General features: G+C 36.5%; 1 protein-coding gene across 1 annotated transcript in view; it reads right to left on the reverse strand.

Annotated features, from left to right (window-relative positions):
• The window catches only part of Hgsnat (Heparan-alpha-glucosaminide N-acetyltransferase), a 183,066-nt gene that overhangs the window by 4,233 nt on the left and 152,190 nt on the right, over window positions 1-26,643 (reverse strand). Inside the window, exons 5-10 of the mRNA XM_089096670.1 lie at window positions 19,193-19,397; window positions 14,405-14,560; window positions 12,813-12,943; window positions 11,763-11,935; window positions 9,203-9,389; window positions 6,144-6,256 (exon numbers count right to left, since the gene is read on the reverse strand). Of these exons, the coding sequence (XP_088952796.1) occupies window positions 6,144-6,256; window positions 9,203-9,389; window positions 11,763-11,935; window positions 12,813-12,943; window positions 14,405-14,560; window positions 19,193-19,397 (965 nt within the window). The remainder of the gene's footprint in view (window positions 1-6,143; window positions 6,257-9,202; window positions 9,390-11,762; window positions 11,936-12,812; window positions 12,944-14,404; window positions 14,561-19,192; window positions 19,398-26,643) is intronic.

The raw sequence follows: 26,643 nt of genomic DNA on the forward strand, positions 1-26,643 counted from the left end.
GGTAAAGAATACGGCACTGGACTTTAAAGTCCCTACCAGCGGCGCTGATATCCGTTTCATGGCCCTTATGCCAGGAAGTGCAATGGGGGCTGGGGGCCAGCCATCCTGTGCTTTTGCACACCCTTCCTGTTTACCTTCTCCGGATTTCTCCAGGTACCCATTAAGAGCTGGGGCGACTCTGGCTGAGCTTACAGGGTTACGCCATTGAACCCCATTCCAAACCAAACAACCCACAAAAGCAGGACTCGAACCCCTGTCCTCATGGACAAATGATTTCAAGTCTAGTGCTTTCTATAATTCTCGGAATTTTAGTTAAGATTTCCTAAGATGATTTTCCATTCGATTTTATGTTTTAAAAGGGTATTAAAGCATATTCCTTCTAATGTTGTCTCATTTTAAGATTTTTTTTTTGCAAATTGCAGCAAAGAATCAGCATAAATTTGTCCAGAAAATTGGTTGAACAGATACAGTGACCGGTCAATCATTTGAACGCTGAGAAGCCGACCGCTGTAGCAGTTGCAGCCATCCCCTCCACCTCAAAAATTTGTGCCGAGTTATCAAAGCTGAACATACCGGTATTGTTACGATAGATCACGATTATAATATTTCTCAGATTTTAGGGATTGTTAGTAGCGTCGTAAGTGCAAAGAGGCATTGAAGCTCTAGAATCGTGCAACTGAACTTTGGAACTAAAGAAGAACTTTGTTTTGCAATCAAGTTCGGCGTCAAGATTGAAAACAGTCTATTCTGTGTGACTTCGCCAATTGAAAACCCTAATCAGTGCTTTAATTACCGACGATTCAGGCATTTCACAAGAGACAGTAAGAACCTTGCTAAATGTAATGAGTGTACAGGTGATCATACTAAAAATGATCAAGAATGTTTAGCTGAGATTGTTAAGCGCGCTAGTTGCGGAGGGTATCATCGTAGCCAAATCTTGGTGTGTCCAGACCTTAAGGAGCCCCTCACCGCTGAAGGGGCTTCAGGAAGATTTAATTCACCTGGCCGTGTATAATGTCTAGGTGGTGCTGATACCTAATCAGTCGTAAAATTATTTTATCCAAATATTAAAGGTGCTCGTGACAAGCTTGGAACTCTCGAACGTCTTTTAAGTAGTTACAAAATTGTGTGCACTATTCAACACCTTCAGAGTGCTAATAATGTTTCACAGCTAGAGATCTCGCGTGACCACGTGTTCTTTTTCCGGACCACCAAACATACATATGCTCGTCCTTCCGGTGGCCTGGTCATTGCAGGGAATAGCAAGTTTTCTTGTGCCTTTCTTAAATCTTCCAATGCATATTTTTCAGTTGATTTTTGCTCTTTTGTTTTGATGTGTGTGTGTGCATATGTTAACGAACTACCGAAATAAGTTCTCTTATTGTAAATATGCCGGAGCTTGTTCTTCGCTTTCTAAATCCATTTTTAAGGTCCGGTGTGCAAATAAGTCAATATTTATCTTAGAAATGATATTTTGATTCAATTGAATTTAATTTGAACACTTTTATTAACAAAAACAAACTTCAATGTGACAACAAAACGCACTAAAAAAAAAGTTTGAAAAAGTGACTAGTTGGATACTATTCATACCAGTTCATCATATCTAATCAAAAAAAGGGGAAAAAAGGGAAAACACTAAAAAACATAGAAAAAAAATTATACAACTCAACATATAAAAAACAAACAAATAATAAAAATAAATACATCAATCATAAAAATAAATACAGGACAGCATCGCTAACTCAAATGTTACTTTCGTCCCTTACTTGTGGTGTTTTTTGATTACTAAAATCAAAGCCGTTTTCTTATATGCACAATTCGGATTCCACTTCTGATCTGAATTTTCTCTTTACGGATCCTTCTCACATGTTGGGTGCAATTGTTGAGGCTTCAAACGATATCCTAGCAACTGAACCCTTAAGCTATCAGCTTCGACTTCCTCTTTTTCTGCCTCTTCAAGTACACAGTGTCAAAGCTTACCTCGTCTTCTTCATCTGAGGACAATCTGATTAATATGGGCTCTTGGGAAAGTCACTGATATGAGCTCTAGGGAAATTTCTCTTTCCTGTTTCCTGATGATCCAACTCTTCTTGACAAAACATTTCTTACATACTTTTGGGTCATTTTACAAAATAAAACCATGCTAGAAACGTTATCGCCACTACGGCAGCATCTATTCAGGCACATATTTGTCTTCTAAAACCAGGAAAAGCATTGGGTTCAGACGGCCTACAACCCAAACATCTGATCAGTGGGATGACAAAATTGATCGAACATCTCGTCATTTTAATCCAGCCCTGAATTGCAGAGCAGCATATATCTGATGCGCTATGTGAAGTTTTAGTAACTTGTGCCCCTCAGAAAAAGAACAATCCAAAATCCTGCGACTCATATAGACCGATAACCGCATGCTTGACGACTGCATAGCTTCTTTAGAAGCTTGTCTATGACAAAATTAGCAGGAAGTGTAATCACGGCGATGACTAATTTGATTTTCAAGATGTTAAGCGTGGTTCTTTTCTAAGTCTTGCAATATTTAATAACGTTATAAGAGTAGCTGCTTGACACATTACACTCTGCTTAATTGAGCCACATAGAACTGCAAGTCACTTGTCGAATACCGGCGACATTCTTCTTTTATCTGATAATCTTGAGGTCTCCCAGAACGTTATTGAAGTTGTCAGTTCCGGAATGAATGAAACCAGTCTTTCAGTTGCTACTTCAAAAATCAAGTTTTTTTTTGTAACCGGAGACCGCTTCCACAGATACAATCCAAGCTGGTCCAGCTACAACCTCATCTTCCATTTACTTGGATGTTTAGGCCTTAAATTTGGAATATCAATTAGTTTCACAAGAAAGCTTAAAATTAATTCTTTGAAAGAGAAACAGAGAAAATGCTACGGGCTTCTTTCCACGATAAAGGATCGATTTGATAACAGAACCCTTGGTCGGCTATATAACAAATTTTTCTTATCACATGTATTGTTTTTGACGCCACTTTGGAAACTCTTCTCCGCCTCTGATGAAAAGGAAGTCAAATCGTTGATTTTAAGGTTTTGCAAGTACTTTCTAAGTATACCCATTGGGACTCGAAATAGCTACATTTCCTGACTTTAAGGTATTTTGGAGATTTTTCAACAAATAGATTAAATGTCAGGTAGGTTTACTGACCGCTGCAGCAGAATTCTTGATGTTCTACTGATTTGTCTTCTCTAGTGTTGTAAGATATGAGGCCTCAGTGTTTCAACCATGTTGAATGAGTGCTTAAAAATTAAAGTTGTCAATAATAGCGCGTAGTTTTTTTCAGTGTCCTTTTCGTTTTATTTTTCTTTTTCCCATACTCCTCTTAGCGAGTATCGGGTATGTAAAGAGTGTAACAATAAATTGCTATTATTATTAGAATAGCGTCGATGGTTAGAATTGACTATCATGTAGAAGCAATTACTTGTGTTTATTGTTTACTTATTTTCAATACATTGAGACGTCTCTGCTTACAGGGTTAAATACTAGGAAATAGAGCGTGTCAGTTAACAAAACTTGCTCAAGCTCAAAGCTTGCGCAAAGCTCAAGAAAAAATTCATACCATTACATGCTTTTGTGTAAAGTGACATGCTTTTTCGTGTAGTGTTGGCTTATGAACAATTATAGTTTTTTGCAAAGATTTCAAGAGAAACTAGAACTTTTGCTACCATGGCACGCTTGTAAGGTCTAAATCCATGTTTCAATTGATGGTTTTAACTTATTTACAACAAAACTAGCTTTCTCATTGGCCAATTTATCCTTCTGCCCATAAAACATCTCGTGAAAATATGGTTAAAACGTTTGTTCTAATTACTGAGGCCTAAATGGATTATTTATTAATAACCACTATACACATAAAAAGTACGTTTTTTTAAAATTTAGTGTTCATCTAAGGAGGGACAGGGGCAGCTTCAGACCATTGATCCTTGGGAGCATAGCCCAAAGCACAGGACCATTCATTACGATTTTAATTGCCCTTTGTTTAAAAAAACATTGATCCCTATTCTTGCAGGTCTTTATCAAAAATGAGCAGCCATCTTGTCTTTAGCAAAGCATCTAAAAAAAACTAAGAATAAAAGAGACAGTATGAGGGTTTTCTTTCCCTTTGTCACCGTTAGCCCAAGGCACAGTACCATTCATTACGATTTTAAATGCCCTTTGTTTAAAAAACATTGATCCCTATTCTTTCAGGTCTTTATCAAAAATGAGCAGCCATCTTGTCTTTAGCAAAGCATCTAAAAAAAACTAAGAATAAAAGGGACAGTATGAGGGTTTTCTTTCCTTTTGTCACCGTTAGCCCAAGGCACAGTACCATTCATTACGATTTTAAATGCCCTTTGTTTAAAAAACATTGATCCCTATTCTTGCAGGTCTTTATCAAAAATGAGCAGCCATCTTGTCTTTAGCAAAGCATCTAAAAAAAACTAAGAATAAAAGAGACAGTATGAGGGTTTTCTTTCCTTTTGTCACCGTTAGCCCAAGGCACAGTACCATTCATTACGATTTTAAACGCCCTTTGTTTAAAAAAAAATTGTTCCCTATTCTTACAGGTCTTTATCAAAAATGAGCAGCCATCTTGTCTTTAGCAAAGCATCTAAAAAAAAACTAAGAATAAAAGGGACAGTATGAGGGTTTTCTTTCCTTTTGTCACCGTTAGCCCAAGGCACAGTACCATTCATTACGATTTTACACGCCCTTTGTTTAAAAAAACATTGATCCCTATTCTTACAGGTCTTTATCAAAAATGAGCAGCCATCTTGTCTTTAGCAAAGCATCTAAAAAAAACTAAGAATAAAAGGGACAGTATGAGGGTTTTCTTTCCCTTTGTCACCGTTAGCCCAAGACACAGTACCATTCATTACGATTTTAAATGCCCTTTGTTTAAAAAAACATTGATCCCTATTCTTACAGGTCTTTATCAAAAATGAGCAGCAATCTTGTCTTTAGCAAAGCATCTAAGAAAAAACTAAGAATAAAAGGGACAGTATGAGGGTTTTCTTTCCATTTGTCACCGTTAGCCCAAGGCACAGTACCATTCATTACGATTTTACAAGCCATTTGTTTAAAAAATATTGATCCCTATTCTTACAGGTCTTTATCAAAAATGAGCAGCCATCTTGTCTTTAGCAAAGCATCTAAAAAAAAACTAAGAATAAAAGGGACAGTATGAGGGTTTTCTTTCCTTTTGTCACCGTTAGCCCAAGGCACAGTACCATTCATTACGATTTTAAATGCCCTTTGTTTAAAGAAAACATTGATCCCTATTCTTACAGGTCTTTATCAAAAATGAGCAGCCATCTTGTCTTTAGCAAAGCATCTAAAAAAAACTAAGAATAAAAGGGACAGTATGAGGGTTTTCTTTCCTTTTGTTACCGTTTGTTAACAAAACATTATTCATGTAGACTGACAAACGCTCTGACTACCTGAAGAAGGACACGATTAGACGAGAGTTGCTAACTTGGATCAAATTCTCTTGCGCTGCAAAATCATCTACAACTGACTCCCTAAGGATGTCAGTTGCCCACCGAGAGTATCCCCTGCGCCCCTCAAAGAAAGATTCAGTAAATAAGTTAGATATTTCCCTGGCTGAAGGACTAGTGACATATTGCACACTGAAAGTGCTGGGCATTGCTAAGCATCTTATTCAAAAATAAATAAAATTCATGCAATTTTTTTTTTTTTGCACAACCTAGTTTTTTTTTTCATATGGAACTTGTGCATTTTCTTGCTTGGTAAATTCATTTCTATATGAGTCCAGAATTTGCCTTTTCTTTCCCTTTGGTCTCACTACCATAAATAAAAAAAACTCTCATATTCTAGATGAATCAGATACACCACTGAATCTTCAATCTTGATTCAGGCACAATACTAAACATTACTTTCAGGATCGTCCCCAGCATTTTCATAAGGGGGAGGAGGAAGCGTATTTTAAAAAATATTTCATAGCCCCAACATAGCAAAAAAAGCATATTTTTGTGTGATTTCCGCCATATTTGGCGGATTGAAACCAGGCGTTTTTATACCTTGGTATGTTTTTTCTTTCTAAGGTTCGAGTTATTGCTTTAAATCTGCACGGCCATCCAGCACAAGTATCATCTCGAAAAAAAGAGGATAAAAAGTACCTGGAAAAACTAGGGGAGCCCCGTTCCATATATTATAGACATCAATGAGTAAGTAGAACACCGATAGGATAATCAATGCGAAACATGTTGTTACCAGCACGTAGGATATTGACCTGAAAATGGAATAATAGTAATAATAATAATAATAAAAAAAAAATGAAAATGTTCGTTTTCTGACCTCCTTAAACAAAGATGGGAAGTTTCGTAACGAAAGGAATATCCCAAAGAATGTGCTAAATGCTAAATTGAACACCTTACTGGTATATCCAAGGCCAGACCATAGTAACCGAACATCAAAATGCGTTCTTAAATACATTTCCAAATGTATTTAAGAGTAATCTTTTGACACTGATTCAGGAATAGTAACTATTATCCATGTTAAATTGATAGTAATAAGTAATTACGAAACAAATTTCTGAGAATTAAAAAAAAACCTTCAGAACCCATGAAAACGGTGGTGGATCAAAATAAAATTGTACCATTGGAATAACAATGGTCGAGAACCCCTTCGCAATCACAGAAGGTTTTCAGCCCTCCATGTTAAGAACTGAAGAATATAACATTCTAGCTTTGGTAGTACTGACGTATCCTTTATACCCTGGGAATAGCGGAGAACTGGAACACAGTAGAGCTGTTAAGGGCTCATGGAAGCTTTCGCTCTGTCTTTACCATGCTGCAATTAAGAAAAAGCCGAAGATTTTTTTTCTCCGTGTAATATATTGTTAGGTAAATATGGCTGCCACTATTCTCGTAAGATCTATCACTCAGAAACTTGTTATATAAAATCTTTTTCTTTTCTACAAGGCATAATACCTTTTCACATATATTCCTAGCCACGTTTCAACTTTTCATCACTGAGACACCTCCGACTACTTCGCAGACTATTTGTCGAAAAGCAAACCAAAGCTCTGAACTCTCCCGTTTTGTATCTGACTTTTTTGGGAGGTTTTAAATAAAAGAGCCAATACCTCCATGCTAGGAGTAAAAGAAGGTTAAACAGTTTAAACTCTGCCTCAGTGCCCTTTTTAGTAATTTATTTTAGGAACGTCAAGGAGTAATTAGGTTTATTTCGAATAGAAAAGCAGAGTATAACTTATAAATTATCTTCAATCCCCAGCGCTTATTTCATCTTCAAGAATCAAGCTATGAAGAGTTTTGACGAGCTTCGTCTCCTCCAGGTCCGCTTCTCCACATATCTCTCTTACCCTTGGAACACTCATCTCGGTCGGACGAGAACCTACTGCGCAAGAAAGCTGGGATTCCCTCTTCACTCCGAAAGCCTGCTACCACTCAGCTCAATCATCCCACTTTTCAAGTCTCGCATCATACCGATCCTTAATATGCATGGCTTCTGTGTGCTGGTGCTCTGAAAACACTGTTGGCCTACTTCAGAATAACCAGAATAGAGCTAATATGGCAGTTTCAGTCATTACCCATGACTTTCCCCAGTCTCTTAGTGAAAGGTTTTATGTGGCGTCGATGGCTGGTTTCTACAGGCATATGATTTCACCTCCTTTTGTGCGCATATTTCTCGCGTTGTACTCCTCCATTGGCTAACGGAGAAGACAGACACGAAGGCAAACAGTTGTGTACAATCATCATAAAGTTGACACGACAATAACTGAGTAATTTAAGAGCAGTTTCCTTCGACGGTGAACTTTTCCTTAAAAGTTTCTCTGTCTAGTTCAAAGGGAGATTCAACAAAAAACTTACAACCTCACGATGGAACGAGATAATAGATCAGCGGCATATCAGATACTAAAAAGTCCCAGGGACGGCGAATTTAGGAAAAACATAATTAGGACAATTTTTAGTTATAAGGTGACTCACAAGGTACAAGGATTCAAAATAGCATTCAGAGTTAAATATTTTTGTCGTGAAAGGAAAATCTTAAAAATCACTGCTTAAAAGAAGAACTTTTTCCTTGATATATGACAAGAAGCATATACTTGAATTAAGACGTGTCCTTACAGCCAACACTAAGGAAGAATATTTAAAAGCCAATATAATATCCATCGAACAGCCAAGGACAGACTAGGTCGTGACGAAAAAGTACAAATAACGGAACAAAAACAAATTAGTTTAGCAGCTCATACAAGAGATTATTTCAGTTATCGGGAATACAATTTTATAATATAGAAGACAAATGAAACAAAGCAGTGAGTACATCAAAAAGAGCTCACCACAGATACATTCCCGGTCATCATGGGTTTTGGTCAGTATGATACTAACTTGGTATACTAAATACTTCAAAATTCATGCGCACAATTTAAATATATTTCACCAAAATTATTTTTTCTTTAAATTTACTTACTTATCTGTCTTTATCCATTATTATCCATTTTATCCATTAGTATCCATGAAATTGATGATGTTTTAGGGACCTATATAACTAATAATCTTGGTAATTTTGCACTGAGCTTTACACACTAATAGTTCAGCTGTGAAAATTGAGTAATACGCCATGTTGCTAAATTTGACTAACTATACAACGTTGGGAGGTACTTGCTATATAAAATATTTAATTGGCATATTAAGTGAAATAAACGTGCCTCAATTATCGCTTTTTTTAGTCTTTATTTCAGAAAAATGTCAAGAAGTCACACTTTTTGGGCTTAGACAAGGAGTCAATTAAACTTGCTTCAGCAAAGAACCAGTATTTTAATCGAGAATGGTTGAAAATTATTAGCAAAATTACACATATTTTGAATAGGTACAGTGTAGATTTTGTAAGAAAACAAGTCCAGTGTTACAACAATTCTAACAAATAAGCTTAAATACTAGATCAGTTGTGGTTATACAAACCCTATAAATATTCTAGAGAACACACATCGAGTGTGATAATTGAACAACGTATTGAGTGGAATGAGGTAGCCCCAATCCCCCAAAAAGAATTACGCAAATTAAAAATTTCCATTATCTTCCCTATGTTTTTCGGTCAATCTCTTGTTGTTAATCTCGTAGAAATTCGTCGGATTATGAACATTTGTCCCTTCTATACTATGGAAAGGATAGTGTGATAGTCGTCATAATTTACGTATTTATAGAACTGGGCATACCAAAGATTTTTATTCACTGGTACAATTCCGCCAAATTGGGTAAAATTACAGAGGGCTCCTCCCAGTAAACCAAACAATATTGCAAATGAAAGCCAACTGGTTAAACGGCGTTTCTTATCTTTGAAAGTTAGGATTGTAATACCAGTCTGAACACCAAGTAAGGTTTGAATAATGCTAGTGACTGAACCTAGAAAAAAGAAAGAAAGAAAGACAAGCTATATAATAAATTGAGCCATCTTGGTTGAAGTTCACTAAAAAAAGAAAAAAAAAACAAAGGAGAGAAAAAAAAGTTTGAGCGCACAAAATATAATCGAATAAATTTTCACGTGGACTACTTATTTTGGGTAGCTGAGGTAATCACCGGTAAATAATTTTTATTTTAAGTCTGCTGCAGTTTTTTTTTTTTTTTTTTTTTTTTTTTTTTTTTTTTTTTTTTTTTTAATGTCTCACAATAAGCAGACGGCTTTACCCTACATTTGGAAAAACAAGTTCTTTCAGTTTCTAGTGTTTCAGTATGATAATAAATTGCATTTAAGACAGGCACACTTTAGCTCCTTAATATTAAACTATATACCACTTGGAGTAAAAAGCGTTTCGAAATACATAAACCAATGATCATATTATGCTTCAGTTCAATGGAAGGTTTTTCAATCAGCGTCAGACCAAAGATTCAGCACTCAGGAACAGGTGGTTTCTTCAAGTTCTTATCAGACAGACTGCCGGGTTCCCGGCGAAGCCAGCAAGTGAGCCCTAAGTAAAGCAAGATGCTTAATTTTGCAGTACTCATATTACAGTTCTAACCCCAAATTTGCAGTTAGCGTCTCCAAAAACCGTTTAATACGAAACTTATTGAGAACAAAACGACATATATGAAATATGAACTTGTCTATCGAGTTTGGACTTCTTATATTGCAATGTATGCCTTGTAATCAAGAAGCTCAGCAGGCCATAAACTATTGATGGATTAAATACTGATGCTTGTGTATAGTAAAATTGAAACCATTTTATTAGCTGAAATGTGCAGAATAAAATCCAGCAGATGTATACTGGTATAACCTGATTGACACACAAACTACCTATGCACGAGAATCTAAAGGCAGTCCCATCATGAAGCTTGCAGATCGTTATTAGACGCAAAATATTTAAAAGGAAGGATGCAAATCCCCCTATCTGTGTAAGGGGATATGGGAAGCCACTGGTGAATAAAATAGGATAAACATTTTTTTTTTATAATTCTAACAATTACGGCCTCATAAACATCAAAACCGAAATCCAAACTTCAAGAAAATGCGAAACTTTTTATAATTCAGACTGACGCGGAGCCGTCAGGTATGGAATGAAATGTTGTGTGGCTTGAGAGTTGTTTTGTGAGGAGTTGTGTGGTCACCCACAGAATATTCAGTAGGTCTTCAGTTTGTTCCAAACCCTGATTAATTAACATCCCTTGATATCTTCCCCACGGACAACATAAAAGCTGGCCTACCTTCAAATTCATGTCCAGACATAGCAGGAATGGTAAACAAAAAGCCTATACAATAGAAAGGAATGACTTGTGTCGGGTAACAAAGGTAAACAAATAGCGACACGTTACCCGCTTACTCTACGACTTCTATTACAAGACAGGATGTAATCCGCCTGTTTTGCGACTATTTTTGCTTCTATATGTCTTTAAGGACTGGGCAGACGTAGCATTTTGTTCCAGTGTTTTAATAACATATGTGTGCGAACAGTAAACTGACATTTCGATAGAAAAGGCAGCGTTTTTCTTGGCAGATCCTTAGAATGTGGTGAACATGGACCCTGCCCTCCCCCCCCAAAAAATGTGCCACTTCTTATTCAACCAACCACTTTTTGCGCTAAAGTTTGGCTTTTTTTCGCAGTGTCTGAAATTTTAATGCTCTAACACAAGAGCAATGTGATAAGAAGTGCCTCAAGAAATAGAGAGCATGTTCATTCATATTTGCTTTAAACAAGATATTTTAACTCTAACTTTTTTTAAACGATCTGCAAATAAATAAATCATAATTATCCACTTGCTACTTCTGCTCTTCAGCGCTAAGTTCAAGAGCATAGGATTTCGCAAATCTTTTGACGATTCTGCTATCATTTTCACCTCGAAATTATTCCAAGATATACTATAAGGTTGTCAGGAAAACCGTAAAGATTTTAAAGTTTCATTCTAAATAACACTTCATAGGATTTCTTGAAAAAAAAAGTGAAAATAGCGACAAAATCCATAGCATAAAATACATTAAGGAAAGCACTAGTAAAACTTTATCGCAAAGAGCGGTGGGCGGAGGGAAAACAGCCCCCCACAAATATTGCATAGTTTTAATCTTGTTTTTTACTATAAGAAAACATGTTCAAAAAACGACCAGATCTCTATGATGCAGGACAATATATACATATTGTCCTACATCATAGAGATCTTGTCCTGCATCAGAACCAAATATTGGCACAGTAGGCAGATAGACTTGTCCATTTGTGTAGGTCCATATTATTTTTGTTTTTAATTAAAAGCAAAGAATAAGAAGATGAAAGATGAAAAGGATTTCCTTACCCAAAATACCCTCTGGATCGAAAGATCCACTTTTATATACTTCTCTTGCAGTGGGAAACTTATATATATGACTTTCTGTTAGTAGAATTTTATCAATGTATCCAGTGGCACCTCCAATGCAGAAATCTGGATAAGAAGCATTATCATGAAGCCCACCAGGACCCAAGTATCCACTAGAATAGTAAACAAATGATTAAAGAAAAAACAAGTCTAAATCAATGGTCTATTTGTTTGAAATGCTTACTAATGACCGAAATCAAAACTTAACCACAGACACGGCCTACGGTAATAAGACAGCTTATCATAAGACAGTTTCTCGTGTAGTTTTAGCGTTTGATTTGAATTAAAGGCAAGATTGCAGTTCTTATTTTATGTTAAGTCTAGAACTGGTTATGCTATTTCTGGAAAATTATCAGAGAATTCGCAAATAAAAAGTTTTGTACGGGATTTGCTACACCAATTTGAACTTCTTTAACGAGAAACAGGGGTTAAAACTATTTATAAAAAAAGAGATAGCAGGCAAATTTTGCTCGAAGTAAATTTAAGTGGCTTAATCACTTTATCTCTCTTGTTTTTACGCCAAAACTCAAATTAATCAGGATTCTCTCCGTTTATATTTATCATGTTTTTCAGGTAGTTTCACCCAAAACAGCTGACCTAAAAAGTAAAAACTGATCTAGAAAGAAACATCCAATTGGCGCCTGTATCCCTGACTGAACACTCTTGTATTTTTAGATTTAATGAAATATTCTTAGAACCTTAATCCTTTGCAAAAATCTCCAGCAACACACTCCATTCCCTAGAAATAATGACAGAAAATATGGAAGAAAAAAAGAATAAAAAATAAAAATCACGTGGCTGCTCTGCTCCTCCAGAAATCAACGAACTATAACAGCCCATCCGGTGACTTTTAATGCAAGATATTAGAGGTCATATTTCATTGGTCGGAGTATTGTTAGTACCGAACAGGAGAACAGGTATTTCTATAAAAACTTAGTAAAAAACATGCATTCCTCTCTCTTCTTTAGCTCCTCTCTTATAAATACTTACGTAGGACATCCAGGGACAGGCAAACCAAACGTTATTCCTGTATGTATAGCAAGAAGCACGAGAGTTGCTACCCAATTAGGCCAAGCATTTGACACGTCAGTCAGCTTAAAAACTGATGCTCCTTCCGACTCCTAAAATGGATGAACATGTAAATAAAGGTAAGTAATCGAACATTTTATCACTTTGAAATCTACATAGGATTCTTGTTCAGAAGTACTGAGTAAATATAATTTAGTTAATATTAGGTGTCCTGGGGAGACTAACTCTCATTTCCAACTGTCCTGTCTTAAAACCATATACTGCAATTTAATATTTTAAATATTTGTTAGAGCACAATAAGGTTAAATAGCACGATGGAAAAATGAGATTACCAAACAATTTTTATATACTGTAAATAACTTAATTCAACGTATAATATTTAGATTCAGAGCCCAAGCTTATTTTGGGGGCTATGGAACATAATTAGTTTTCTTTTAGTAGAAACTATAAAATCAAGTTACCCAAATAATAATGGTAGGACGATGTCAAACACTTTCTCAATTGGTATTTTATGGTCAATTGGGCAGTTCTGTGTGAAAATAAATCAGATTTAAATAACTGCTGTTACAATATGAGCCCCCAAAGTTAAATAGCCACTGTCATTAATGTCTATACTGTCGTGCTTAGCTTGAAGTTCGTATATTTTTTTTGACGCTTTTACAAGTCGTAGCATTGCAAGAATAAATTTACTTACCTAGGCATGTAAACAACTCAAAACTACTCATCTTGTAAACTTGTTAAGCTTTTGAGTACAATCAGCAGGGGGAGGGCAAACTTGTTCTTTAAGGTAAAAGACATACCTAACCTGGGCTAAATTAATATTACAAAAAAAGAAAAGCGTCTTAATTAGACACGACAAACAACATGGTTATGCTGCAAATAGCCCACAAACCAGGTGCTGTCTCAAAAATCAGAGTTACTTTTTAAGGCATTTTAGGTTTGAACTTCATATTTACTACATTTATTTTATAAATAAACGTATTGCTAGATGTTTTCCAGAGAAATTCCCTACGGATTGTTCTGGACATCCGGCTGACTACCGTATTTCAAACAATAGGCTGTGCGTGAAATGTGGTTCAATACCGCTCTCTAGGGCTATAATGAAAGAAAGATTGAGGTGGCTAGGGCACGTTGTGCGGATGAAGGATGACAGATTGCTCTTTTCGGCCAACCGTCTAGGGCTAAACGGAAAGCAGGTCGTTTTCGTTTGAGGTGGGAGGGTGTCATAAAGAAAGATTTAAAGGAAGAGGGATCTTCCGGGAAGAGTGTAAAGAGGGAGGCTTTGAATAGATTGGGGTGGAGGAGAAGCGTGCGTAGCTGTGTTGGCCTCAGGCGGCTTGGTGCTGCGGTGAGTTGTTAGTAGTAGTAGTAATTTTTTATAACGATTTACCGCATAGCAGATTTAGGGTCTTTATTGGAAAAAAAAGAAACAAGATTTCGTTCAAATTAACACTGACCACTTAATGTAAAAGTCACTTAATTTGAAGCGTTAAATACATATTCTAGCCTAGAATATTTCATCATGAATATTGAGTGCCTCAGAATCTACGTACCTTTTGATGCGTCAAATGAAGAGAGAGGAGAACTAAGGTGGCAGAAAAAAGATAACAAACGGCAAAGCGCTGAAGAACACCTGGAATACGCAAGGTCTCTATTGGTTGGCCACGAGATCCAAGACAAACACCAATAAAGAACAAGGTTGCAGATCTCTAAAATATAGATACAAAGAAAAATCTAAAACCAGAATAGAACTATACCAGCTTTGAAGATTGTATTGCGTTAGTTAGAGATTTTTTTTTTCTCCAGCCTAATCACAAAGTGCGAACTGCAATGGAAAGTTGGGGGTGGAATCAATCAATGGAAGTCAAAAATTCAAAATAAACGTCAAAACTAATGATGGGACAAAGCCAATATTTTCCACGATTCTCATACTCATTCCGATTATATCTTGATGTATAGAACCTGATACGATTCTTGATCCCGATGTAATTTCAAGAGCAATTATCATATTTGTCTATGGTAATTTTAAGTATTTGGTGTTTCCAAATTTCAGGGAAGAATGCTAATAGTGAGAAATATACTCAAAAGTTAACCTCGTCTCAGGGGGTTGAAGCTAGTTTTCATCAATTATGAAGCTAGAAAGACGGCAAAAATGGACTGTAACTTTTCTAAATGACAGTATTTTGGCATTTCGCTTTTTCATAGAAACTAAACTCAAAATGAACCATTTAACGCTGCTAAAACGACATAAATTAAGAAAAAAAAGAGGAATATTTCCAAGATTTTTCATAGCACATCCTTTTTTATTTACAAAGCGAAAATTCAGTAATTACACTTACTAATTCCTGACATAGCTTGTTTATAAATACAACAAAAATCTCATCATAAAAATCGACTGCTTTCTAATAGTTTGAATTCAGCTCACTCAAACTTTGAGAACCATGAAATAATTTTCTGCATGCATGCCTTTCTTGTATCATATAAGATTATTTCATCGAATTTATAGCTTAAATTTTAATTGTTCATAATCAATAATTCTTAAACAGAGGTTCAAAAAAAGAAATTGAAGAAGTAAATTATAAAACAAAGTGACGACACATATTGATGCATGATACTGCCAATGTCTGGTGTTAATTTATATTTCATTTCTAAATTTCTGCTGTCGGAAAAGTGTCCTTTCAATGAGATTTTTCCGCTTTGTGCGTTTTTTTTCTGTTTTTTATCAGCTTGAGGCTAATTTTACGAAAATCTTGTTTTTCTGATTTATCAAAGAGCTGTATTTTTTACAAGAGTCAGGTGTACGAAACCATAATGGTTTATTTTAAAGACTATTTTGTTATAAAAATTTTCGAATATCATCAACAACAAGTGTGTCCATAACTTTCGAGAAAAAAAGTTTTGACATTTGTCTACAATGTTGAAATTCAGACTTGGAATTTTTCTGAAATATAGAGTTTATGACTGCATTTTTCCAAGTATGTGGACTAATTCTCCTGTAAACACAAGGATTGAACAATAAGTAAGAGGTTCAGATAAAATTGAAGTCAGACTGCTAATCATTCTAAAAAGCTAAACTTTCTAAAAGATTCCTTCTGACTGTATTTTTCCAAGTTTGTGGGAAAATTATGTTGCTAAGATACTGAATTAACTGCTAAACAAAAGGTAAAATTTTTTTTGGAGCTAGACTGCTAATGCTGATGCTAGGGAAACCATCAATGTCTATATGCATATAAATTGGTAAATCCCTGAGGCATTTCTTCTTTAGTTAAACTTGAAGCATTAAATGAATGGTGGACAACAACCTAATCATAACACATTTACGTTTAGTTTTTCTAAATGTTTTTTTTTACTTAATTAATATCTAAAAAAAACAAAAAACAATTACCATTGAAGGAAAAATTATTATTCAAACTCAAAACGACGATGAACGTATTGGCGCTAATTGACAAGGGTTCTAAAATATATATCATGTAAATGAACATATTTTGCAGAAAGTATTCACCTCACAAAAATTAAACTTTTATAATTTTTTTTTTGCATTTTTGCCCAATTTCTCTAAATAAGTTATTTTATAATAAATAGAAAAGGAAAAACAGAATTTTACCATTGAAAGGAAAATGTATTAGACAAAGTAGCAATGATGATAAATGGGTAATAGCTAACTGACGGAGTTCCAGACATGAATCATTTCTAAATTTAAGAGCCGTTTCAAAAATTTTACCCAAAACTGCAAATTATCCGTTAAAACGTTCTTTAGTTTGATAGTTCCTTGTGCTTTAAATCAACAAAAAATCTAATCAACAAGGAACAAAAATTTCAATTTTGCAGTTGTAGCTATGTTCAAAATTAATCTTCAAGTCCTATTTCAAGCCGTCAGATTTTATCGTTTATAGTCAAAGTGATCATGATATTATTATATTTTCGCAATAAATCTTTACCATAAGATTAACGGAGCTAACAGTTGCCATTCCTTAGTTAACTTCAAATGCTAATTTTTTCTTTCACCAGTTTTTCTTTCAACGTTTTTAAATTTTAGGTTACGATTGGCTAGAGTTGTTTTTGTACTAGCTTGAATCTAACGATACGACAATGATTAGTAGTAGCATTTCGGATGTAAACATTGGCATTGGCTTTTTATTTCTCAAACTAAGGAATACGTAGCTTTTCGATTCTCTTCATGTACCAGACACATTCTACTACCCTTATGCCAAACTTCCATTAAGAATAATGGAGGATAAGTCATTCAAAATCTGAATAGAGGCCAAGAATTTTGAAACAAGAGCTGTTGCTTTCATGTATTATTATTAAAACTGAAAACGACGATGAACGTATTGGCGCTAATTGACAAGGGTTCTAAAATATATATCATGTAAATGAACATATTTTGCAGAAAGTATTCACCTCACAAAAATTAAAATTTTATAATTTTTTTTTTGCATTTTTGCCCAATTTTTGCCCAATTGCTTTCATTTATTATTATTCAAACTGAAAACGACGATGAACGTATTGGCGCTAATTGACAAGGGTTCTAAAATATATATCATGTAAATGAACATATTTTGCAGAAAGTATTCACCTCACAAAAATTAAACTTTTATAATTTTTTTTTTGCATTTTTGCCCAATTTTTGCCCATTTGCTTTCATGAATTATTATTCAAACTGAAAACGACGATGAACGTATTGGCGCTAATTGACAAGGGTTCTAAAATATATATCATGTAAATGAACATATTTTGCAGAAAGTATCTTGGGTACTTTATATTTCGCAGTCGAGGTTATTAGTATGAAAGATTTTCTCAAAATTTACACGGATATAACTCGACTTTTTTCATTTATATTATAAATTCAGGCGTTTCAATTTGTCCAATCGAAGCAAAACCACTCACTATAGAACCCCTGCGAGTTATCATTCTCTGCAGCTGCTAAATAAAATCCATAGCTCTATAACCACTGCATTCGTTATCTTTGCAGCGATGACGTGAAAAACACATCTTTGTGTTTGAATTAAATAGAAAAAAAGTTTTTTCAACAAAAAGTAAGGAGCAACATTAAAACTTAAAACGAACAGAAATTATTCCGTATATGAATGGGATTGCCCCTTTCTCAACACCTCGCTCTTTGCGCTAAAGTTTTTTAGTACTTCAAAAAAAGCTTCTTACTGTTCTAATTAAACGGCCCTTGTGTTTCAGGAGTCGTTCTTAAATAATTGGGACAAAATTCAAACTTTAGCGTAAAGAGCGAAGTGTTGTGAAAGGGGCAATTCCCTTCATATACGTAATAATTTATGTTCGTTTAAGTTTTAATGTTGCTCCTTACTTTCAGTTGAAAAAACTTGCTTTTTATTTAATTTCTGATCGGTTTTTAAATAATGTCAGGAAATTTTGCCCCATCTCCACGGAGAAATCCTTCTCCTCACGGAAATATCCTCTAGACAATTCCATCCTGGTGAAAATTTACCCCCAAAAATTACCCTTAACAACTCCACGTGTAAAATTGAGACGGAAAAGAGAAAGCAAGACATTTAAAAATAATTCTGTTTAGGAATTCTGGTAAATTCCCCCAGTGTATAATCCTTCCTGAAAACTTCCCTCCCCATGGAAAATTCCCCCGTGGAAAAGCCCCAAGCCGAAAATTCACCCCCCCCCATGCGAAAATGTATACATACTTCCCAATAACTAATACTACGCGTAAACAATGAGGAAATTTTTTAACTTAAAGACCTTTCCCCTGGGGCTGTGGGGAGGTCATGTTATATCCAAAGGCCCAGTAATTGAGCCTTTCAATTATGACGAACAAAATCTCAGAATTTGGCCGGACGATTTTGGGAAAAAGGGGGCGGCGGAGGGGGCCTAGTTGTCCTCCAATCTTTTTGGTCACCTAAAAAGGGCACTGGAGCTTTTAATTTCCGTTCAAATGAGCCCTCTCACGATATTCTAGGACCCTTGGGTAAATACGATCACGCCTGAAAAAAAAAAACAAGCATCCGTGACCCTTCTTCTGGCAAAAAAAATCAACATTTTTGCAGATAGGAGCTTCACACCTCTTCAGTAGGAATCTCTCATACGATGAGTCTGATGGTGTGTTTTTTTTAATTAAGATTCTTTGGCTTTTAGGAGGTATTCCCCCTCTTTATCGAAAATCAGGCAAATTTTCTCAGGCTCATAGCCTTTGTTTTATTTCCCACTCTTTAAAAAAGACACCCGAATTATACTTAAAAACTACTGGAATCTGCAGAGAACAATGGGGTTTAAATACTTTTTGAGTTTCAAAGACCAAAATCTTATTGAAAATTCATCAATCGGAAACAACTCACAAGTCTTGTGAGTGTTTTGATACATACCCTCAAAATGCCTTTAAATACAGTCCATTTAGCTTCCTTTCTCTTTAACTGGCCAGTTATTGCCATTGGTATACAGACACCCATGATCCAAATAAACCATGGGAATACCAAGTCAGCTACCAGCAGTCCATCCCATGTTGCATGCTGAAAAAACCAATAGCCACCTCCACCACCGTTCACAAATATCATTACAACAATGCTCAGCCTAGAACAAGGTGATGAATCAAGATAAGTCTTAGGTTCTCTTATATCCCTCATTTTTAAGCAGGTACAACATTTCCGAATAGTATCACAATGACACTCAGGATATCAGGGCCCTTTACTAGGCATATCAGGGGTTCTTTCATAGTACAGATTGCTCAAAACAATTGCGATGTACATACTCGACATATAGTACCTACTATTGCTGTTTGAGGTTAAGAATTTTTCTACTTGGTGGTTCTGGTGCTTGAAAAATTTCGCTTTTTGTGCAAATATCACTTTTTTTTCTTACACATTGATGTGTTGTTCACTCTGTTCTACTAAAGAGACAGAGCTTTTTGATCCAGTTAGGCAATTTTTTCTCCCAGTCCCCCTTTTTGTACTACATGACCCACTTTTTGTACTACAATGACCCACTTTTTGTACTACAATGAATACTTGACATGAGGCCTAGAAAAAAGTCAGTAAACGATTCATCATTAATAACACGTTAAACAAGAAAAAAGCAAAAAAAATAAAACAAAAAAAAACACGCAAGTTCTTCAAAAGGAAGTGAAGAGCGACACTAAAACTCGAACCGAACCTAAACTATGATGTATATGAGGTGGGCTGCCCCCGTTTACCCCCACCCTTTACCGTAAAGTTTGACTATTAATAACACGGATAACTTAGAGTGAAAAATAGCAAATTGATAATTATGGCCCCTGGAAGTTAGGTTGGGTAGAAATTCCGTCCCTAGTCTTCCGGTGGGAAATCCTACTGTGTGGCCTCATCGCGGCGGAGAGGTGGAAACGGCACCATTATTGAGCGTTAGGCGAATACGTTGAGGGTACCAACAAGCTGGAAACTTGCTGGTCAAATAAATCCCCAAGAAAGCGTCCCCGGTAGGAAACGCGCTCCCACTAGGGAAGGAGACGGGGGTGAAAAATCAACAAGCCTTCCCAAATAGTAAAATCCCCTTGAAGATCAGATTGTGGAACGTACGATCAATAAAAGCAGATGCAACCAAGATACTAGTTGCAAATGAGATGCGAAAGTATGGAATCGGCATTCTGTGCTTGTCTGAAACTTGGATCTCATGATGTGGCATATCGAATATTATTAGCCCATCAAATGAGCCATACCACCTTTATTATTCAGGAGTAGATGGCAGCTCTGGTCTGCATGGAGTTGGTTTTCTCCTTTCTGATGCTGCAAATCATGCCCTTATTGCGTGGAATCCAGTATCTGCAAGACTTGCTGGAGCAAAGTTTAGAGGGGGAAAGACTAATCTAACAGTCATCTCTGCGAACGCCCCGACCTTAAATGCGACGGATGAGTCAAAGTCTACATTTTATGAAGACCTGAAATGACTTCTGGCATGAGTTCCGTCCAGGGACTCTTTTGTTCTTGCTGGAGAATGGAATGCCAGAGTTGGACCAAAGGATGGCTCAACTCAATTTGTAGTGAGCCCTTTCGGCCTAGGAACTCCTTGTGACAATGGTGAAAGGCTCATTAGTCATCTACAATACGATGTTCCAGCAAAAGAAAAGTCACTTGATCACGTGTTACTCCAATGACGGAGTTACCAAAGCCCAGATAGACTATGTACTTGTGAAGTCTAGATTCCAGAGTTCAGTATTGGATTCTCGCTGATATCTTGGTGCTAAAACAGGCTCAAAGTCTGGCTCTGATCACAACCTGATAATCAATAGAATTAAGCTTCGGTTATCAACCAAGCGTAGAAGCAGTATACCCCCCCCCCCGAAACGATGTCACGGTTTAAATAACTCTGGAACCAAGGCTATGCCCCGCCTGCGCTTGTCAAACAGGTTGAGTGCCCTGTCCACCGTGAATGATGAAGAAAACGTCGAAGAGCTTCACTATAGTTCTGTAGAGTGAAAGTGGAAGCAGTTTGCTGCAGCAATGCCGAAGTCAGCAAAAGAGGTCTTTAGTACGTCAAATACAAAAAGGAAATGCTGGATCAGCAAAAGAAGTATTAAGTTATCCGATAAATGTCGAATGTCCTGATTTAAAGCAGAGCGTAAGAAGCAAAGAGCAGAAGTTCAGAAATATTCCAGAATAGATAGGCAAAACTACTGGACAGAAATCCATGATTCCACGATTCCACGGAAGCAGCATTTAAGGCAAATGATACCCGTAAGCTCTATTAATTGCTAAAATAAGCCACTGAGAGGAAGCAACAAATTTCTGAGATCTTTTGCCTGAAGGAAGATCATACCGAACCGTTATGTCTGCGAGAGTATCAAGATGGAAGGAGCATTTTCAAGAACTCTTGAATTTGTCAAATCATCTGCAGATAATCAAGAGTCCTCCTCCAGTGGTCCCTCGAGCACCTTATGAAGTTTACACCGACCCCCCCCCCCGATATCGATGAAATAAAAAAAAGCCATTCTTTCATTGAAGAACCACATAAATTGCCCAATGCTCGCCTGGATGAGTTTGTAGCAGGTTTTGATGAGTTGATGAGGTTGGTTTCGTCTATAAGAATGTTTTTTTTTTGTATGGGCGATTTTAATTATAACCTTTTAGATCTTTCAGGTGAAAATTTGGAATTTTTTTTAATTATATGGTTTCAAGTGACCTTTACCCTTTAACTTGTGTACCTACCCGAATCTCTACTCATTCTGCGACCTTAATTGATAACATTTACGTGGGACCTAGCTATTTGAGCCAAAGCTACTCAGATGTGATAGTATATCCAGGCTCGGATTATCTCCCGGGAATTGTTCATGTAACGTGTCTTAGAAAACGACGTATCCCGGCTAAGAAAATACTGACAAGTGAGCTGAAAAAGTAAAATTTGAATAGCTTTGCTGAGGAGTTGAGCTGTATCAAGTGGGACTCGGTCTTGGGGATTTCTGGTGATTCTTCTCTAGCGTATAATCGGTTCATGTGTATTTTCCAACCGATTTATCAAAAAACATGCCCCTTGCGCCTGACCAAACAAAAGAAGGATGATCCCCGCAGGCCGTGGATTACGGAGGCAATAATAGACATGATAAAAAAGGAACTTGTTATATGATCAATCTCTTAATAGTTAGGATGACGCAGATTTTACAGAATTCAAGCGAGTGAGAAATAAGGTAAACAGTATGAGAAGACAAGAAAAAAAGAAGTATTCTGAAGAAAAGTTTTCTGATAGTAAGGGAGAACCAAAGCCACATGGCAGGTTATTAATGAGTTTATGCGAAATCAAAAGTGGTCAGTAGCCTTACATTGATATAAGTGGAAGTTATGTGAGTGATAAAAATGTAGTCGCGAATTATTTTGGCCAGTTTTATTCTCAGGTTGGCTCGTCTGTTCAAGAGAGTGTAAGGTGTGACAGGGAAAATTTTCTTAGCGAGGAATTCGTGGACTATCGTGGAGATACTGTTGAGTTCCACTGGAACTCAACAATATCCTGTTCCAGTTTGAAAATTGCACAAGTGATGAAATGATTAAAATAGTGAAACATATAAAATCGAATTCTGCTGGGATGGATGGTGTGAATCTGAGAACTTTTAAAGCTGTGTTAATGTATATACTACCATGTATTCTCCATTTTATCAACTTATCTATAGAAACAGGGACCTTTCAAGAAGCGTTGAAGCAAGCAAAAGTTATCTCGCTTTAAAAAGGGGGTGCCAGGTCAGATGCTAGAAACTGGAGACCAATATCGATACTGCCTTTATTGTCAAAAATTTTGGAAAGTGATTCATCGCCGTCTATATGGCCATCTTATGAAACACAGCCTATTCAGTGACACCCAATTCAGGTTTCGAAAAGCGCATTCCACTAGTCATGCTGCCATTCATCTTGCTGATTTTGTAAACAATTGTTTGGAAAATGGTGAAATCTCTCTTAAAATATTTTTTGGTTTTAGGAAAGCATTTGTCACGGTAGATTTTAGAATTTTATTGCAAACATTGGAACGCTTAGGTATTAAAGGAGGGAATTTGAAATGGTTTGAAAGTTATTTGTGTGGGAGGTATATTCAAGTGATGATTGATAATGTTTTTTCCCCTTATCAAGTGTCGTGTGGTGTGCCACAGAGATCGGTCCTTGGTCCACATCTGTATCTGGTTTATGTGGATAGTGTGAGGTTTTATCTTCCAGATTATTGCTTAACGTCATTCGTTGATAACACTGCTGTTACGTTTTCTAGTCGTTGTTTGGATAGTCTTGTGTCGAAAGTGAATTGTGTTCTGAGAAATTTTTATGTTTTTACTAGTTTGAGTTTGTTATCAGTAAATGTTACTGTGATATTGATGGTAGAATTCTGTTTAATAATAAGCCTGTAGTTCAAGTTCAGGAAATTCGGTACTTAGGTTTTTATATTGATTGTAATTTTTCGAGGAAACGCCACAGTGACGTTGTCGCAACAAAGGTTGCACCTGGCATTAGAGTGATTCGTCGTTTAAAAATTTTTTTACCCTAGAGTTTTATTGCTTTTATACCATGCTTTGATTCATCCATATGCTTCGTAAGGCTATATGTTATGGGCAAGTAATTTTTATGTGAATTTTAAACGTGTTCAGACTCTCAAAATAAAGTGATGCATCTTATTGGTGGGTATGTTGAAGGTATACGTAACACTTCAGCTTATTTCAATAAGTTGCAAGTGCTAAATGTAGGACAGCTACGGGACTACCAAATAGGCATTTTGCCTATCAGTGCGGGAATAATGTTAGTCCAGAGGTTTTTTGGGATTATTTTAGTGACAATAGGTCTTTACACCATTATGAAACTCGTCATGCTAGTGACTTCATTGTTCCAAATAGAAGTGGCAACAGGGCCGGCTTCCGTGATAGATTTTCAGGACCTAATGTGTGGAACTCTGTTCCTGAGAGCATTCGGGTGGCTGAGCACCTGGGTTTATTTAAAAATAAATTGAAAAAATATTTGTTATGTCAAGGTTCATAGTTTTTTTTATTAAAATTTTTTTTCTTTTCCTTTTTTCTTTTCTTCTTTTATTATTTGTTGTTCCTTTGTTTATAGTTAATTATTAGTTAGCAGATGAGTTGTATGTACCCGCCCAGTCACAAGTGCTTTCTTGTATCTTTCTTGGGGCGGATATTGGAATATTAGTTAAATGTATTTTGATCTTAAATAAAATGAACTGAACTGAACCTAATTTCCTCCCTTCAAAAAGGGTGACTAGTCAGAATGTAAGAACTACCGTGGAATCACTCTCACTGATATTCCGAAAAAGTTGTTTGTCATAAAGCTTCTCAGGTCACTGACTTAGACTAAGCTGATGATATAGCCCTCGCTAGGGATGATCCATTGAAAGCCCAAATGATGATGGACAAAGTTGCATACTACTACTACTAGTAACAACTCACCGCAGCACCAAGTCACATACTTCATCCGCACAACGTGTCCTAGCCACCTCAACCTTTCATTCATTATAGCCCTAGAGAGCGGTATTGAACCACATTTTTCGTTCAGCCTATTGGTTGAAATACGGTCAGTCAGCCGGGTGCCCAAGACAATCCTTAAGCAATTTCTCAGGAAAACATCCAGCAAATCTTCGTCCGCTTTTCGGAGTGCCTATGCTTCAGAGCCATATTTGACCACTGTAGCTTTTAATATTCTAATTTTGTTTTGCAGACGTATCTTCCTATTTTTCCAAACTTTTTCGACTGTGAAAAAACACCCTGAGCCTTGGCTATTCTACATTTGACATCTTCACCGTTCCCACCATCTTTACTAATAAAACTACCAAGGTAAGTGAAGCTGCCCTGATCAATCTTTTCATTACACAACGTCACCTTTTCATCTTCACTTATTCCTAGCGTTAGTGATTCAGTCTTCTTAACATTAACTTTCAAACCGATTCTAGCACCTGGAACACGCAAAAGATCTTAGAGTTTATTCATTTTGCCCACACTTTTATCTAGGATGATTAAATCATCAGCATAACCTAAGTCCAGGAGACTTTTTCCTCCCCCTTTGATTTCGTGGTCTCCCATTGCCTTTCCTGTGCTCCTTAAGACAAAGTCCATCAAAATAATCCACATAAAGGGGGATAAAACACAACCCAGCTTAACTCCTGATTTAATACAAAAACCAGCTGCTAACCTCATTTACTACCTTAACCACAACAGTGTTATTCTCGTACATAGCACTAATCACTTTAATGCATTTGTCTGGTATACCAGACAAGGCTAAGACCTTTGCTAAAGCTCTTCTATCAATAGAATCGAACGCTTGCTCATAATCTATAAAACTGAGGACCAAAGGTGTTTGACAACTCAGGTACTTCTCAATTATTAACCTAAGAATGAACATTTGGTCGACACATGCTCTACCTTTTCTAAAACTGCACTGTTATTCTCTTAAAAACTTTGTCTACGGCATCTCTCAGTCTAAAAAGTATCATATTATTAAGTAAAAGTTGCATACTATTCTGCAATGGTCGGGTTAAGAATTAACCCAACAAAGACCAAAGCGATGTGTGCCAATTCCCAGAGTCCCCCTTCTATATCCCTAGACGGCAATAACATTGAGCAAGTTAAAGAATTTGTCTACCAAGAATCCCTTGTGGGTTCAAAGGAGGATCTGATCAAGAAATTCAAAGGTGTATTCGCCTAGCGTCTGTCAGCTTTTCTCAGCTCAATAAATCACTATGGGAGTGCCAAAGCATAAGTATTCTCCTATTTGGGTGCGAGATGGGTTGTCAAAGCTCAAAATAGTAGTAAGCTCGATGTCTTTGACCACGACTGTCTTCGTCGTATTCTTCGTCTGAAGCACCATGAACGGGTATCCAACAAAGGAGATCCGTGAGCGGAGTAAGCAACAGTACCCAGTCTAAGAATTTGTAAAGATACGACGGCTCGTGTGGCTGGGTCATTGTCTACGCCGTGAAGACTACCGATGCATCTCGAAGCCCGCTATCAAAGCACAGCCCCTTAGAAATTGGAAACGTCGATCTGGAGGAGAGAAGAAAGATCAGTGGTCAGTGATGAAAAACGACGTAGAGCCGCTTGTTGGCTTCCGCCTCTTCGGTCTGCGCTGGGACAGTGATTGGCTGTACCACGCCGAAGCCGTTACAAATAGCTGTGCCTCATGAAAAACTTCTTTTGGAGAAATGATGGATGCCGGGAGAGCCGGAACAGCGTCTAGTTCCCGTCACAAGTAAAGTAAGTAAAATATAAGCTTCTTTTTCACTGATTGCCTTTCAAAGCACAAAACTAGGATTCTTATTGTTTAAAGCAACTGTAAATACATAAACCCTTTCATTCACGAGGCTTTGTGAGAAAAAA

The sequence above is a fragment of the Artemia sp. Qi Xiang Cuo genome, chromosome 11 (assembly GCF_049724085.1).
Source record: "Artemia sp. Qi Xiang Cuo chromosome 11, ASM4972408v1, whole genome shotgun sequence".
In the NCBI taxonomy this organism is placed as follows: domain Eukaryota; kingdom Metazoa; phylum Arthropoda; class Branchiopoda; order Anostraca; family Artemiidae; genus Artemia; species Artemia sp. Qi Xiang Cuo.